Source organism: Chroicocephalus ridibundus, chromosome 2 (assembly GCF_963924245.1).
Source record: "Chroicocephalus ridibundus chromosome 2, bChrRid1.1, whole genome shotgun sequence".
In the NCBI taxonomy this organism is placed as follows: Eukaryota; Metazoa; Chordata; class Aves; order Charadriiformes; family Laridae; genus Chroicocephalus; species Chroicocephalus ridibundus.
Window position 1 is genome coordinate 119545280 of NC_086285.1, and position 16757 is coordinate 119562036.

A 16757-nucleotide genomic window follows, 5' to 3' on the forward strand; every position below is an offset into this window, starting at 1 on the left:
TGTTAGTTGCGTTTGCTCAGCTGGCTGCTTCTGCTGGCACATGCATCCTTCCAAAGTGGACACGACGTTTTTGCCTAGCGCGTGTGTGATAGGAAGAGTAAGGGAATATTGCAATCAGGAGAGGGGCTGCCGGGGAAGAAAGGAAGATAAATAATCACTTAAGGTCATATTTATCTTCAGAGTACTATCACCTGGCTTAGCATTGTCCAAAATTCATTAGTCTTAGACTGTAGGAGCCTGGCAAGGTTAATCTATTGGTTTCTTCAAGACAGTTTTACCTTTCTCTCTTCACTTGAAGTTTCAAGCAGTGCTTCAGTCTGGGTGAGCCTTTGTCATTTCTTCCCCCTGCCCTTGGTTTAAAATCAGAATTCTGGCTGTGGAGGTTCTGTCACTTCCTGTATTAAATAAAGCCTCTCAAAGCAAAGGAATCCAAACTTTAAAAACAAAATAAAAATTGTTTGTTTTAAATAGTACTGTGGAGGGAGGGTGCTACCTTATACGCTAGCAGAATACAGTATGTTTGTCACGTTAGTCTTTGGTTAAAAAGTGTTAATTTTTCTTTTCAGCCAGCAGCTGCAACAGCTAGTGTTACTACAGTTACTGCTGTAAAGCCTTCGAGTACTGGAACACCTGTAAAACTTCCAGTTACAGGACCACCTGCACAAGCTATCTCCCAAAAGGCAGTCTCTGTGAAAGCAGAGGGCACAACAGTAGCACAGACCAGCGCTTCTACAGTAAGGAAAAAAAAAAAAGTTTTTAATTAAAAATTAACATTCTCTATATTCATCAGAGGTTGGAGAGCCAATGCAACATCTAACAGTCCTCTCTTTATTTCCACGCTAGGAGATGCTAGAGAATGTGAAGAAATGCAAGAATTTTCTTGCTACATTAATAAAACTGGCATCTAGCGGACCTCAAGCCCCTGAGATGGGGCAGAATGTGAAGAATCTGGTGCAAAATCTATTGGTGAGACTTTTTTTTTTAAGCAAAGTCTGCATCATTTTTGACATTGACTTAATCATAGTTTTGTTCCTTGTCTCTTTTTTTTTTTTTTTAAACAGCTGAAAAGTTTGATTTGTGGCAGAGTACGTCTGACCTTTTTCAAGTCTTACATTATAACTCTTATTTTATCTGTATCCCATGTTGTATTTTTCCCCCCAACATTCCTGTTTCAGCTTGTGCACCAGGTAACTGACAGCAGGAGGAGCTGATAGTGATAACACAGCTTCTGGGTCTGAGCTGCTTTTTTTTTTCATGTTAGTGTAGTTTTGAGCCCTCAGTGGCAAGGGTATTACTGTGGAGGTTGTAATGCAGCACTAAGTCCATGCCACTGCTTTACTCCAAGGCAGAACTGACTTACAGGTTGACAGTGAAGCTCCAGTGGAACAAGCATGACATTATCTATGTCTTTAGACGATGGGATGGAGAAAATAACGTTGTGGCTGCCAACCTCTCTCTCTCCTCGCAGGTGGCTTCCGTATGCTGTTTTGTGCTGTACCCCAGCACAGCTGGGTTTTCTTGGTAACGATTTCTCCTGCCACTTCTTGTCTTGGCATTTGACCGCTGCTGCTGTTTTGTTGTTCCACTGTAGCAGAAGGCTGTGGGCTGATGGAGGGGGATGGCTTTGCTAGTGGTACCAAAGGACTTCTCAGTCTAGAAAAGCGTGGTGTAGACAGAGGTCTAATTTAAGAGAGCAGATTGTTGGAGGATGTAGCCTTGCAAAAATTTGATTCCTCTGTCTCTGTGTCCCTGCTGGACTATATACCTTGCTTCTATAGGAAAATGCTAGAATTGTTCCTTCTTGTGCTTACAGTACTCTTTATTATTATTTTTTTTTAAGAACAGTTGTTGCCCAACATTAATACATCATTAACTGTGCACTTGTTTGCTTTTTGTAGTATTTTAAAAATGCTGTTCTTCTGCCATTCAGTACATGTATAAGATTTAAATGTGAAATAAATTGTTTCATGTGTATGAGGGAAATGAGTAAATGACAGCTGTGAAGTAAAATGGTCCTTAAGGCAGCATCTCATGAAGTGGGTGTCAAGCGCAGTGTATGTACTGAGATGTAGTGTACCAAATGCCTGCATCTGTATCAGTGAGACCTCGGTGACCTGTATCCACGGCTCAGTGAGACTTAACAGGCAGTGGATCAAATGACTAAATAGGAGAGCTGCTGTAAGTTACGTTTGTTTGTGGATGTATAGGCCTTAGAACCCCTGCTCTGGTCATGTAGCTCCTTGTAATGGTTGTTCTGGAGGAGAATATGGGCGAGAGGAGTAATTTCTCTGTGGAGACAGAGATTGGTGCTGGGGGTCCCTTCTCCTTCTGTGTGTGTACCTTCTTAGAGGAGGTAATGTTCTTGGTGACTCTGTGGCAGGGTCTCACTTGGGAGGGTGAGAAAGGGCAGCAGCGCCTGGGGCTATCCACCGCCTTAGCCCTGTCGTGGTGGCACTGAAGTAGCGAGTGAGGGGGGCATCTCAGAAGTCTGCTGCAGCTTCCTAACCCTCCCAAGCCCTTGAGTCAGGTGTTTGTGTTGGGACAGAGCATTGAGAAAGGAGACTGTATGCTGCAAGCCAGAGGACTGTTATCAAAGCCGTATGCAGAAGGGATGCTCAGTTTCTCCAGCTTTTGAAAGGCGATGTTAAGTGTTCTGCTTTCTTATGCTATGTATGCATTAGGCTAGAATTGTCTTACAAAAACTACTAAGTTGTCTTTTGTCTCCAGTCTCTTTAAATTCATCTTTATGCAGATAAACAACCTTTACAGAATAAAAGTACTTGGGATGGATTTTAAATATTTCTGCGTAACAATGAGGTACTCATCCGCTACTCAGTGCTACTTATAAACTTGTTTCTATCAGCTCACTTCAGTGAGGTGTTTGAACAAGTATCCTTAAGTGTGTTACCTGCCTGGAGTTTAAGAAAGTAATCTAATTTTATAATACTGTATCTAAATTACAAGGTCATTCTGTCCTAAAACCTGCTGTTTGAAATTGTAAGAGGAAGAAAAATTTGAGTATTGACATTGAGCAATTCCATGATAATGTAAATTTCCATGAATTTTTGATACACCTGGAAAAAAAGCCACGTAGATTTATAGTTATAATTTACTATTGTAATTATACTTTCCTCTTAGGAAGCAAAAATTGAACCAGAAGAATTTACAAAAAAGCTATACATAGAGCTCAAGTCGTCTCCTCAACCGTATTTAGTTCCTTTTCTCAAGGTAAGTGTCTGACTGTAGTATTCAGTGAGGGGAGAGAGGAGGACCAGAAAAGGAAAGGAGAAAGGCAGAGCATTCAGTTGAGAAAATGGTGTTTAAACTAGCCCTGTTTGACTGTTGCTCTCAGAAAGACAATTTTTGGGGGGAGGGAGGAGTAATTTATGCTGTGTTCTTAAATAGGAGAGTAATTACCCTCTAGTCGTTAGTGGAGACTGATGTTTTGGACACTGGTGCATCTACAGTAGAGCAGCTATACAAAGGTGACCTCTTATTTTTTCATCAAAACTATAGCTATTCTGAGTTCTAATACAGAAGGCTGACAACAGTGGCTGTGCACAGCTCATGCAGTATTTAAGCTTACAGAATCTACGTCAAGCTAGTATTCGTCTGTCTGCTGGTTTGTGTTTAACTGGAGGCAGAAAAATTCCCCAACCCTTTCTGCAGAAAGGGTCTGACAGGACTGCTGCAGCTTAGGAGAAGTAACCCAGGACAACTCTACCTCCATTCAAGCTAATAATCACAAACTAAAAAATGCTCTCTTAACACTTTTCTATCATATGATAGAATAATATGAACAAAATAAAAATGAACACCTTTGTTGTACAGCAGGCATTAAATCCCAGTGAAAACATGGAAAACTTGGTTACATTGACTTAATTGCAATGTACACAGTATATTCTTAGGCTTGCTAGATCTGTACTTTTCCGTGGCATTTGTTATAGGCATGGTGGAGAATCAAGGAAGCATAGTTTAGTGGTAAAGCTGGCACAGAGGTTTTCTGGAGTTTTTCCTTCCTTAGTATTTGACAGCACATGTAACAACGTGTGAAATAATGTTGATATTATTTTAGATGGCTGGTGTTAATCTGTTCAAGTGTGGGGTGAATGTTTTTGTTACAGTGGCTTTAAATGCTTTGTTACCAAGTTTGCCGTGAGTCTAGAAGACCACAGTCATCTCTGCAGGGCTTGATATAAAATTTTCATATTGGTCACTTATTTATTCTCCCGTTTAATTCCCTGGAGGCTTCTTAAAAGCCCATGCAAGAACGAGAAAAACAAACAGCTCAGAGTATGGGCTTTCCTGCATGCAGTGCAGCCCTGGCTGCAGAGGGACCGGGCTGTGAGTGCAGTGTGACTGGCAGAGGTTTCCTATGGGTTGCGTGGACTCTCAGCAGAGCTCTACTAACTGCCAGGGCAAGTTTGACCTCAGAAGTAGTGTAGTTGCCTTCTGCAGGGCCCTGGCTGATGAACCCCTCTGGCTGTGTGTGTGTGGGGCCCCAAAACAGCGCAGGTGAACCTCAGTGGCTCCATGCAGACCTAGCCTACAGCTGGTACAGCTAGATTTCATCAAGGGCCAATGAGCCCTGACAGCCCTGGACTTGCTCATGCAGACGAGATGAGCCAAGGAGCGGCCTTGCAGCACTTGCGAATGCTTCTACCCCTTTGGGTCCCCCAAGGATTTATTAGCTCAGGCGCAGCACTGTCCTCCTGTGCTTGCAGAAGTGCTCGGCCCAAGTTACTAAGCCATCCCATGATGTGGAGAGCTGCTACATGGGGTGCCCAGACCTCGAGGCAGTTCCACAGGAGTTAAATTGGGTTCATCAGTTTGGGTAAGACCCTGACCCATCACAGCAGAGCTGTTGCATGTTTCTCCTGTGGCTTGCTGGCAGGTACTGGTATCATCTAGGCTTTCTGGGCAGTTTCCATACCCTATAATCCTTGACAAGGTCCTCTTTCCCTGTTACATGCTATATTAACAAAGAAATATGGCAACTTCAGAAACATTGATTAGACATTGTCATGGTCAAAGTTAGCTGGCTTTGTAGTGTTACCCATCCTTTAAAACATCTTGCCCCCTGATTGCTTTTTTCTGAAATACCTTAGGGATGTGTTGATACACGCCAGTTAGGTCTGGTCTGTAACTGAGCAGCTGGGACAGGACTGAGTGCCAAATGGAAGCTGACTTCAGGAGCACTTCTCTAAGGTGCTACAGGATTCGGTGCTGGCCTTGTTTGAGGAGAAATGCTTGCAGCTCGAGTCTGGAAAGAAATGTAGTACAGCTTGCTGCCAATTCACTTTTCGCTAGTGAAGTGGAATTTTAGGGAGGACTCTCTGGAGTTGTCTCTTATCTTTAAGTGCAGGTTGTTGATGAAGTGGTTGCATTTGGTTTTTTGTCTGTTCCAACAGGTGGAAAAGTACAGTGACTTTGGCTGTAAAGCCTGCTTGATTTTTCTAACCTGTGCTGGATGCTTTTTGGAAATAAATTGCATCAGAAGCATGAGGAAAGCTGTGCAGCCTTTTTAATGTTCACTTTGTTTTCTTTTTAGATAGGTGTGCCACAGAGGGCCTAGATGTCCAAACATTTTGTTCACTTGGTATATTAGCCTGTGAGACAACATGTCCCTTTTGCATGAAGCCCAGAGCAACAGCACTGTGCTGGAGACTCTTACAGACTTCAAAAACTTAGGGGGAAGAAAAAAGGTTTGTGAGAATATACACATAGCTGCAGAACTGATTTCCCCTGGTTCTGAGCCATAACAGATTGTAAATAGTCAGGGAGAAAAATCTGTAGAGGGCTTGAAGATTATTCTGTCCATTAACCTTCTCAAACATAGCTGTAGTAAAAATGAGATGTTGCCAGATACCTTTACTAATGTTCTCTTGTTGCAGAGAACTATCTGGCTTAAGTTGTGCTGCTGCAGCTATACAGGCATTATTAAAGTGGTATCCCCCCCTAGTGTAGATACAGCTGTATTGGTATAGAAATGCTCATCTCTTCCGAGCTTGTTTCTGACTTTATTGGATAATTTGTAGTTCTCTGTCAGGCAGGCTCCATGGAATAAACACAGCTGTTACAATATAGCAGGGTTTTTTGGCAAAACAAAATTTTTTGAGGTAATAAAACAGTGAAAATGGTCTTTTTCAAGAACACAAATTTCAAATTGAAAAATCTAAACAAAAGAAGAAAGAGAGGGGTGAGTTTACCTATAGATGGAGTTTGCCATGTGCAGTGAAGCCATGGTGACTGTTGACCTTTGCTCGGTCTGTGTTGGTGATTCTTATGGTCTTCACTGAGCAGTATCGTCATCAATTTAAGGGTGCCTGAATTCTAGGAAAACTTGTTTAGAATAAGCAGTTTATTGTCTCATGAAAAATTAAATTGGAAGATGAGGAAGAAGATTCAGTTGCTAATGTATCAGTATTGTGGAAAACTCTGCTGGTGTTATATCCAGTGTTTTTTCGTTTTTCTTCTAGAAAAGCATGCTTGCTTTACGGCAGCTAATGCCCAATGCTCAGAGCTTTATCCAGCAGTGTATGCAGCAGCCAGCTCCAACCCAAGAAGCTGTTTCAACTTGCACCTCTGCAGCCCCTGCTCCTTCAATAGCAGTGACAACCTCAGCTATAGCAACAACTTCTATTCCAGTTACGAACCCAGCGTCTGCCTCTGTAACAGTCACAGCTACTCCGGTTATAAAACCGGTCCTTGCCAGCGTGTTGGCAACAACTTCTCTACAGACTGTGAAGCCCAAGCCTGTTCCTTCCTCTACAGTGGTGACAGCATCTCTTCGTCCTGCAGCTTCAGTCCTTACCACGACGATAACAACATCAGGGCTGACTGCTATCCATACTGTCAAGCCAGTCTTCACCTCTGCGGTAGCAACGTCCTCTCTCCAGTCTGCAAAGCCACTACTGGTCTCTACAGCAGCATCTTCAGCAGCAACCCCTGTCCAGCCTCTGAAACCAGTCATTGGAACCCCAGTCAGTATTAAAATCTCACAGCCAAACTCCGTGGTTGCTCAGTCAGTGGGTACTCAGCAGGTGGTTAAAGTGAAACAGTTGGTAAGATGAATTTCTCAGCTTCTCTGTAACCAGGCTTCTTTACTTTGACTCTTACCATTTTGTAAAGAGGATACCAGTTTGGATCTTACCTCTTAATGTGTGGTTTTTTGTTTTGTTTTGTGTTTGTTTTTTTTTTAACATATGAAGCTAGTCTGTCATAAGTCAATCAGTTATGTTTGTCATACTTCGGGATTCTGAGCCCTTGCTGAACCGGTGAATCAACAGCTAAGCTGTAAGCTCAGTCTCTTGCAAGGCATGCTGACCGCCGTTCAACTAGACTGAACATCCAGCTTGAGACACAAGGGAACATGAGTTCTGACCCCTGATATGCATGCCACCAGGCTAGGTTGGCATCTGGAAGAAAAGGCAGGAAACAGAAATTGCTCATGGGATGCTTATATTAATTACTGTTAGATGCCTTGTTGGTGGCTAGCTCAAGCACAGCCCTAGGGATTCCAGTATGTCTACCTTGGTAGTTCCTACCCTGGATACTTTGCAGGCACAGGTGGTTTGATGATGTTTAGTGATATGTTAACTGAAATGTATGAACTAGCTCAAGGAGCTTTTCAGAGCAGAGTTCCGACCTCCAAATTTACTAAGACATGTTAATTATGAAGTCATCCAAAAGTGAGCTTTTTCTATCAGGCCTCATTAGCTAACAAATTCCAGGAGGAATAAATGTCTTATTAAAACAATACCCTCAGAAGCAATGTGTTAACATATTTTTTTTTTCTTGGCACAGGTTAACTTCTTGCTAATGTTAATTTTAAATACCAACAAACTGTGGATTGCAGGTATACCCAAAAGAGCAACGTTGTGAAATACATTAAGTTTGGTTTATGGGTGTTTGAGATACTGAGTAATATGCTGTCTGACTGGTCTACCTGCAAATAACATTCTCAAGTATTTTGAGAGAATAGTCTACCTTTGGCAGATCAAGAACTTGATTACTGAATCGAGGACTTCCTTCTAAAGATTTTTCCTTAAAAAGAGGGGAAAACATTAGACTTCCTATGAAGCTAGATTTACTTTCCACATGTATAGTAGGTCATCTAGTATGTGAATTTCCTTTGTAGTTTGTTTATTGAGTATACTTGATTTAACAGTATTCACACCCCTAAAATGTTTTGCTTTTTTTAAGTTTTCTTCCTTTCAAAGTGCATAAGGTGGATGTAATACAAGAATCCTGCATTCTAAATTAATGAGCTTACGCTACCAGCTTTTCACCTTTTCAGACTTGCTTAAAAAGAACAAAGCCCTCAACTATATGGAGGGGATGGGCATCCTTTTTACGAGTGGGTTTGTTTAAAAACAGTTATCAAGCATATGCACTATCAGTCTTTGATGATAGCAGCTAAAGCCAAATTGGAAAAGGAATTGGTACCCTTACTGTCTTTAAGGACTAAATTTGAGATTCCAGCCAGAAGAAAATGAGGGTTTCTTAGGTTGTAGAAGGGCTGGAGAGCAGTTTGTTGGCTACACAGCAAGCCATGTAATCCAGGGGAAAGGTTGGCCATCTGTACAAATAGACGAGGAAGCTTAACTGTACACTAGGGAGTCGAAACACTTCTTGAATGTGATATTGGTGAACTCAAGAAATGACTTCTGCCTCCTCTGCTACTGCTGTGTGGCAGCCTATTGCAGTTGCTTTTCTTCTTCAATGCCTTACGTGCATTGAATTGCATACAAAACACGTTTTTATCCTCATTTGGGTAGATCCCAGGCACAGTGATTAAAAGACTTGCTCTTCAAAATACCTTTTTAATTTTGTTCTCTTAGTTGAAGGGCTGAGTTGACCACTTCACAGCTTAGCCGTATCAGGAGCTTGGTGTTTGTTCAGACAACCTATTAGCACAAAGAGCAAGTTCATAGAAGCGGCTGCATCTTCTAGGGCTTCCCTAGTGCATTTCCTTGAACGGACAGAGGGTCTGTTTTCCTCCCACAAGAAAACAAATCTGGACCTCCCCTCTCTTAACAGAAGAGTGCTGCTGCCAGCTGAAAGGAAGAACGTGCCAGCTGTGCAAATCTGTCCGTACAATGCTGCCAGCAATTTTTTTCCCTTTCCAGCCCTCAGGGTTATCTGATGCCATACACTCCCCCTGCATGCCCATTTCTAATTTAGGTCTCTTGTGCTTGGGAATGTAAAGTGGACTTTCATGTGCCAGCTCCGATGTAATGTTGGTGCTGCTTAAGAATGCAACACTGCAGTATTTTAATATCAAAATTGTGACTAGTGTGGTGCAACATGTAACTGTCTTTTCTGTGGCATGATTATCGAAACTCGAGGTTTGAATGGTGGACACAGAGGGGCCAGTTCTTCAGGGATGCTTTTGGGGTTGATCACGTGGCTGTGCGGGGAGAGTTGGATGTTGGACAGGGTTCCCTCTCAGTGACTTCCTTAACACAGATTCATTTAAGGGCATTGGCACACACAGAAGTTTCATCTTACAAAGAAAGCTCATCTTGCTGTAGTATTGCTTTGTCTCTTGTTAAAGCACAATAAACGAAAATTTACGTTACCAACCGCTTGCTTCCAGTGGTGAGAAAGCTGCTGTGAGACCACAACTTCATGTTAAGCATAAAAAGCAAGAATTTTTATGGTGTAGTTCCTGCAATTACCAGTGAGACATGCTCCTTGGACATTGCTAGTGGTTGAAGCAAGAAGTGAAGTGCTCGTGCTGTTCCAACCACTTGTTCCTAGTGACTTGTTGTTAGTGTCAGGTCCCCTCAGAGCTGAGCTTTCTTGAGCAGAAAATCTCCTGTTATTTTTCAAGAGTTTTTTTTGTCCTGGATGTATGCTTTTGCATTCAGCTGGTGAGGCTTCCTTCATGAAGCAATATTGCTTGTAGTGTGTGTTGATACCTTACCATCTCTCTGCTCGTCTCTGAACTTTGCTTTATGAATGTAGAAAAGGTTCCAGTAAGGCTAATCAAAGTCTCTCTCAGGCAGCTGTGCCTGTGCTGTCAGATGGATGTTACATTGCTTTCTTTTTTTTACTTTAAGAATGTTCGTGCTTTTTATTCTGATGTCTCTGTCAACCTACTTAACGTGGCACAAAGGAACAGTCCCTTTTCTTAATTACTTCTTGCTGCCAACCTGAAGAAAAGAGGCAATAGCTCTCTTACAGATATTATCTATTTTTGTAATACTTTTTTTCTGGCATTAGATCCTTGTTGAAATTTCTAGGATTGTTGCCCTGTTCTGTTGCAAGTCCCAAGGACTTCCAGCTTTTGTTAGTCTAGCAGCTAGAATAGCAAACACAAACTCAGCTTTACTGCCAACACATCCTTTCTGTTTCTCGTTGATCTAGTCTCCTCAGTTACTTGACTGACTTCCCAATCTCCAGCTAGGCTGTTGATTTAACACTGGCTGTTCTTCTTGTCTGCCGCACCTTCACCTTGAATGCTTTAGGTTTCCTCCTGTGCTGGTTTCAGAGTTTTGCATGCTGAAGATGAAGCATCATTCTTGCCGGTGGTAGGGAGGATCTCAAGGTGCGTATCAGTGTGGTTGCAGGTTTATCCAAGCTGGTTGGTGGTTCAGTGATTATCTGAACATATAAATGATGCTGTTAACATTATTTCAACTTCCAGCAGATGGAAGCTGGATCTTTCAGAAAGATCAGATTGTGGTTTCATAAAAACACATTGAACCAAATGTTAGTGTGTGTACCAGCTCGCGAGGCAGCCCTGCTTGTGTGAGCCTTGACTCTCTCCACAGTCCATCCCTGTACTCCCGTCATTCTTTCTTCTGCATAAAAAGTTGGGAGATAGGGATCTTGTGTTTCTTCTCAGGAACTGCCTGTTCGTTGTTTTTCAAACACTGCCTTCAGCTCAGTTGTTCAATGTTAGTGCTGCTATGCTGAACCACGACGCTAGTAGCAGAGTGGTATGGGGGGTGAGTGGGACATATCTTGACTATTTGATACGCAAAGTACCTCTTTTTGTGAATGTGGGACACTTAACCTTCATGGTGTTTACTGATAAATATGAAGTTAGATGACAGAAGGACACAGCCTAATTTCTGAAGTTTAATAAGTGTCAGTTCTTCATTTAATTAAACTTGTGCAGTGTTGCTGTACAAGCAGTCTTTAGACTTTCTGAAGTTAGAATAAAAGACATAGAGGAGAAAAAGTGGTTTCTTTACCTTGAAAATTCCTTTGTATTAGCTTTTTGTTGCTAAAAAAGTAGGATTCAATCTGAAGGTGTTGATAATCTTGTGCTTTGGTACAAGCACATCTTTCTACTACTTGGAATGAAGAACTTTTCCAAAAGATGTATGAAAAGCTGCAGCTCACATTCTGCTAGCTAGGAGGCTTAGAAATGACACTTTTAGGGATGCTGCAATTTTATTATTTTCTTGCATTTTAATAGCTACCCCTGAAGAGGAAGAATTAGTATTTATGGGCTGTGCCTTTAGGTCTGTGTTGTGATGACATCCTGCTGTCTGGTTTTGTTTCTTTCAAGAGCCTCTTTACACAAAACTATCATCCCCCTTCCTTTTTACCCTTCAGCAGCGTACTGATGTTTCTGTGCGGAGGCTCTACTCGCTATAGGTGTTGCTAGTTGGTACTTCATGTTCCTGCGAACTGATGTGTTCAGTGTACTTTTGCTTAACACTTTGAAACTCAGCATCTCAATTTACAATTGATGTTGCAGCTCCAAAAGTGCGTTAGTAACTTTATAGTGTATACTCTTAATCCTTGGCAGGAAAAGGATTTCATGCAAGATTTCAAACTGTTTGTTTTGGTGTTCTCTCTTTTTAACTATGTGTATGTGACAGCTGCCCTTTTGAACTTGTTGCCAGGCAGACTCAATATTCAATTGTTAGTCTGTTAAGCAAGACTTACAGAGAGGAAAGCCTCTTAGTGTAATGTATTGTGTAGTCCTCGTTGAAACTTGTATAATACAGTTATCAATGGAGCGTAGGGGTGAAGTGTCCCGAAGAGCTTGCTAAATGAGCTGGAGCTTAAAGCTCACCACCAAGTTGTTAAGATTTTGTTTCTTGTCATGAAGTAAAAAAAAAAAAAAAAAAAAAAAAAAAATTTCTGCGCATGTTTACTTTAAACTGAAAGCTAGACATGCATGCATGCCTAGTGCCACTTCTGGCTGGCTGAACACATTGATGCTGTTTACTTCTCTCTATGTTTAGCTGTTCTTGATATTGGATATTCCACTTCCAGGTAGTCCAGCAACCATCAGGAACCATTGTAAAGCAAGTATCCACACTCCCACAACCCTCAACGCTGACCCTACAGACATCTGCTGAGAAAAGGATGCCGCTGAATACACTTGTTCAAACTAACCAATTTCCTGCAGGTACAGTGTAACCTCTTTAATGGAGGAGGGAGAGGACTGCTGAGGTATAGAAATGAGTGCAGGCTGTTGGTAGATTGTAGGAGTTGTAGTGAATTGATGGTGGTTGTCTGTCGGGAGCAGCCAGCTCTGTGCGATAAGTTAAACATTTTTACTGCCTGCTTGGAGTTCTGATAAGAAACTCAGTGCCATGTCTACTTCTAGCACCTGTTAAAAGCATGTCAATCAAATATTTATACTTGTTAAAATACTGTGAGTAAGCTCCTTGCAGTAAACTTCCTTTAAACCGTGATGCTTTTGAGAATCTCTTCGTGAGACTTTGCTTTTTTTCCTTTAACAGGTCCAGGTCGATGCATGATGTGAGTTTGTCTCAGCCAGCCAGTTTTCACTAAAACCTTTCACTGGTCAGCATAGTGGAAGGTGTTTGCTGAGAGCGTGTAGGGGTTTTGTCCATACAGTACATGCAGAATGTAAGACTCTAGAGTATCTGGTTTCCAAATGGACCTAATTAGTTGTTACTGAGTCTGCAGTAGCATTTGCTAGAAGTATGAACTGATTAAACAGTTGTCTTAGCGTTTTGCTTTCTGCTATGTCATGTTCTTTATTTTGTTTTAGGTTCCATTCTGAAACAAATTACCCTGCCAGGACATAAAATTCTGTCGCTTCAAACATCTCCTGTTCAGAAAGCTAAAATAAAAGAGAATGGAGCAACATCCTTCAGGTAACAATAAACAACATCAGAAGTTTACTGTAGGAAGGAACAGACAGCAAGTATGGAGGTGGGAACAGAGCCCAAATAAAAGCAACTTTCTTTAGCAACTTGTTTATGATAGGTAGTTTTTGGCACAGGGGAACCTAAAAGTTTTGACCTCATAGCAGATCTTAATTATTCATAATATAAGAAAACTGGCCTGATGAGGTTGGGTTTTCATCGTGCTGTCACAAGAGTAATTATACAAACAGTGTGGATTAGTTTTTCACTTGTTGATCTCCATTCTGTGAGTACCATTAACTAATCTAAAGCAAAGTCAGATACAACCTCTTGTTTTTTACAGACCTCAAGATAGTATTGAACTGTTACTTGGACTGACTGGTAACAACCTGTCTAAAGCTCTGTGCTGGATTATGAAATCTTTTATTAGCTCCTCTTATGAGCTTCCTCCTGTATGTAAAGGTGAAAGTCTTTGACTACACCTCTAATTATGGCTTCTGGCGTATTCTCTAGGCCTTTAGGTTACAAGAATGCTTAAAGCTTTTAGTTCTGTTAACTGATTAACTTTTCAAAAGCAGAATTTTAATTTATTTTTTTATATCCGAAATACGGTGTTGAAACAGAGGTACAGACTGCCGTAAGCATTATTGGTCTTAAAACCTTAAGGCAAGCTTGAAGTTACTCTACCAGGGATAAAAGCAGACATAACAGCTTCCTCTTGTTGACCAGTTGACTTCTCATCTCTTGAAAGCTACAGCTTTGTGTGCACTGATGTAGACAGAGAGCTGTTGTTTTTTACAGTAACATACAGTGTACACTGAACACTTAAAACATTGGTAGCGAGAAGTTAAAATAAAAAGCTGATGTTAAAGCAGTAGCTCTGTTCAGCTCCCTCAAGCTATTATGACATATACTTTGGAATATAATTTGTGATGTAATTTTGCGTAGTGGTATTTGCAAAAATCACTTCATAAATATCATTAAAAAAACACCAACAAAAGAAACAAACAAACAAACAAAAACAAAACAACCTACAGAAAAGCCTAGAAATTTTTTTTTTGTGATCTTCCAATCAGAATATATCAACTGTCTTACATGAAAAAGTTTGAGTTCTTGAAGTTCCTTCGCTGAATTAAGCTCTTAGTGTAGGCAAAACTCTGTGTCTACAGTGTGATCCAAGATGGATTTCTGTTCCTATTTTTCAAAGTAGTGTAATGAGAATTCAGACTTGAAATCTCTAGCTCACGTTAAATTTTTCTAGTAAGTCTCTTCTCTGAAGAAGTCATCTCTTTGCATACATCACTGGTGCTTCTCCTATTCCCTGTTATAACCAAACTTTCTGACTTTAAAAACTACGTGTGAGAATCTTCATATACCTGAACTGGGCAAGCATGTACCTAAACTTTTGGCTTCTCTACACGAAGCATCCACATTCTCCAAGAAGGTCGAGCACCACATAGTGTTAATCTGGACGGGGCAATAGACATTCCTTGCTCTGTTCTGTTCTCACTTTTATTATTCCCAGCACAGCTGTTTTTTGACCTGTCAACTGGCTGATCATTTGTAAGGCAGAGAGAAGCACCATGGCCCCCTTTCAGGTTTTGTGATGAGACTCGTAATAGGCAGAGAGCATGTCTTGTAATTGAAGTGTCACGTGTACGATCACATCAAACTGTGGCTTCTCATTGCAGTGTATCATCAAGCCTGACTGCCATTGTCACTAGGTTAGGTTAGGATTTGAGAATGTAATACTTGCTAAGCTGTACTTAATAAGCCGCAATTTGACCTTGTCTGCGCTTTAATAGGCTGTTTTGGTTGCTCGAGATTAGCAGTAGAAAAAATGGTGATCCCCACCCACCAGTTAAAAAAAAAAACCCCTTCTAGAAATGAGAAGATTTCAGCTAAGCATGGGCATTGCTGGCACTTGATTGCCCCATGGCATCTATTGTAAAGGGCAGTCTGTTTTAAAGGCATCAAAATTTGTATAAACTGTTCTGCATACTTCTGTAAAGTACATGGTAGAGCACCCTGGAAAAAATAAGACACGCATTTGCATCTACAAATTTATTATTTTTTTTTGCATCTATTCTATGTAATTGAATTGTTCTCCAAAGCACATACATCTCTGACTTGTGCGTTTTGTCTGGAAGATACCAGCAATCTCAAGTAGCAGACAAACAGGAGCGAGACAGCAGAGTGGAGAACATCTGGGCAGCTGTTCCACCTGCCCCATGGTGGTGGGGAGTGCTGGTGCTTCTTGCTCCACTGGAATTCTTCTGTCCCATGTTGTTGTCCATGACGGTGCACAGAGGTTTGGGTTAAGCGTGCCTTTCTAGTCTTCCTTTTGACTGTTGTATAAATTGGAGTAAATAAAGATGGATTTAAAGGAAGATGTGTGCGTTGGTCGAACACCAGAGGGTGCCACAGACTCACTTTTCAACCAATACAGGCAAATTCATAGATGTGAGGTGCATCCGCATTGCTTGGGCCTCTTTTCCAGTGAAATATTTAGTAGAAATGTCAAACCTGACTTCATGCAGGGTAATGCTCAGAACTCTGTGTTCCGTTTCCCCCCCTTATCCTGATAAGCTTAAATCACAGGAGACTTATAACAGCTGTGAGAGTTTTTCTTGTTGATTTCTGGGTGTGACATGATCATGTGCAAAAAGCATTAAAGGAAGTCGTGTAGAAGAGGAGATTTACGGAGGGATTGCTGAAAATGAAAGCAAGTCCGTATTCAACAGAAACGTCTGCATATATACTCTGGAATATTTTGAATTTATCACTTTAGTAGAATGATTTTTATAGTTTACTCGAAGCACATGATACCTTACTTAAAATGATTGAGGCTTGTTTGAACAGCAAGGAAGAAAGAATAGTAAAAAGTAGAAACTTAACATGATTTCTGAAACTTACATTCATCTTTAGCAAGCACTACTTCTAAGGAAATGTAATGATAGTTTCTTTGGGTTAAGTAAAATAAGTGCAGCAGTGTTTTCATAGGTGCAAATTAGTCTTTCATCGAGGCTAGTTGACTCAGTGACTTAATCCAAACTTATATCCCTCACTGAAGAATTTAGAATTGGTCCTTAAAAACAGTACAGGTAGAGATGTCGACTTGCATATAAGCTCTTGTATGTGTGTACTCACAAGAGATTGTGTGCATGGAAATACTAAAGAAAATAGTAAACTGATAAAGGCTGATTTGAGAAAACTGAATCTTGTGTATGTAGAAAGGTGTATAGATGTATAGTGTAGAAGTTTACCTCCTTCTTGCTTAAGTATTTGGAGTATGTGGCCAGATTAAAAGCTAAAATGACTTACTAAAACTGCATGCTATACAGTTGTACCTGAGGTGCAAGCATCCTTACTTGCATTCCATAAACAGCTCCACAGGGGTAACATCAGGTTCCAGCACCTGCACCTCTGATAGCTTATGATGCGTGTTCTTGGTGCTAATTGTGCTGATTTTGTAATCTTCTTTATCAGCAGATCTGCAGTCACTGCGCTTTAGTGGGATTCTTGCCTCTGCCATCAGCAAAGACTTCTCTGTAGTGGTCATTAAGAAGAGGAGACTGGAGTGTACTTGTGAAGATTAGTTAGCACCCAATTAGCATGCAGTGAAGCTTCATTTACACACTTCTTGAAAGATCAGGGTCTCTGTTAGGC

General features: G+C 41.0%; 1 protein-coding gene across 2 annotated transcripts in view; it reads left to right on the plus strand.

The window, feature by feature from the left end:
* TAF4B (TATA-box binding protein associated factor 4b) overlaps positions 1-16757 on the plus strand; it is a 76683-nt gene that overhangs the window by 22419 nt on the left and 37507 nt on the right. For both annotated transcript variants that reach the window (XM_063326751.1, XM_063326752.1), the window contains exons 4-9: positions 567-734; positions 844-966; positions 3139-3228; positions 6480-7064; positions 12244-12379; positions 12992-13097. In XM_063326751.1, coding sequence (XP_063182821.1) covers positions 567-734; positions 844-966; positions 3139-3228; positions 6480-7064; positions 12244-12379; positions 12992-13097 — 1208 coding nt within the window. The remainder of the gene's footprint in view (positions 1-566; positions 735-843; positions 967-3138; positions 3229-6479; positions 7065-12243; positions 12380-12991; positions 13098-16757) is intronic.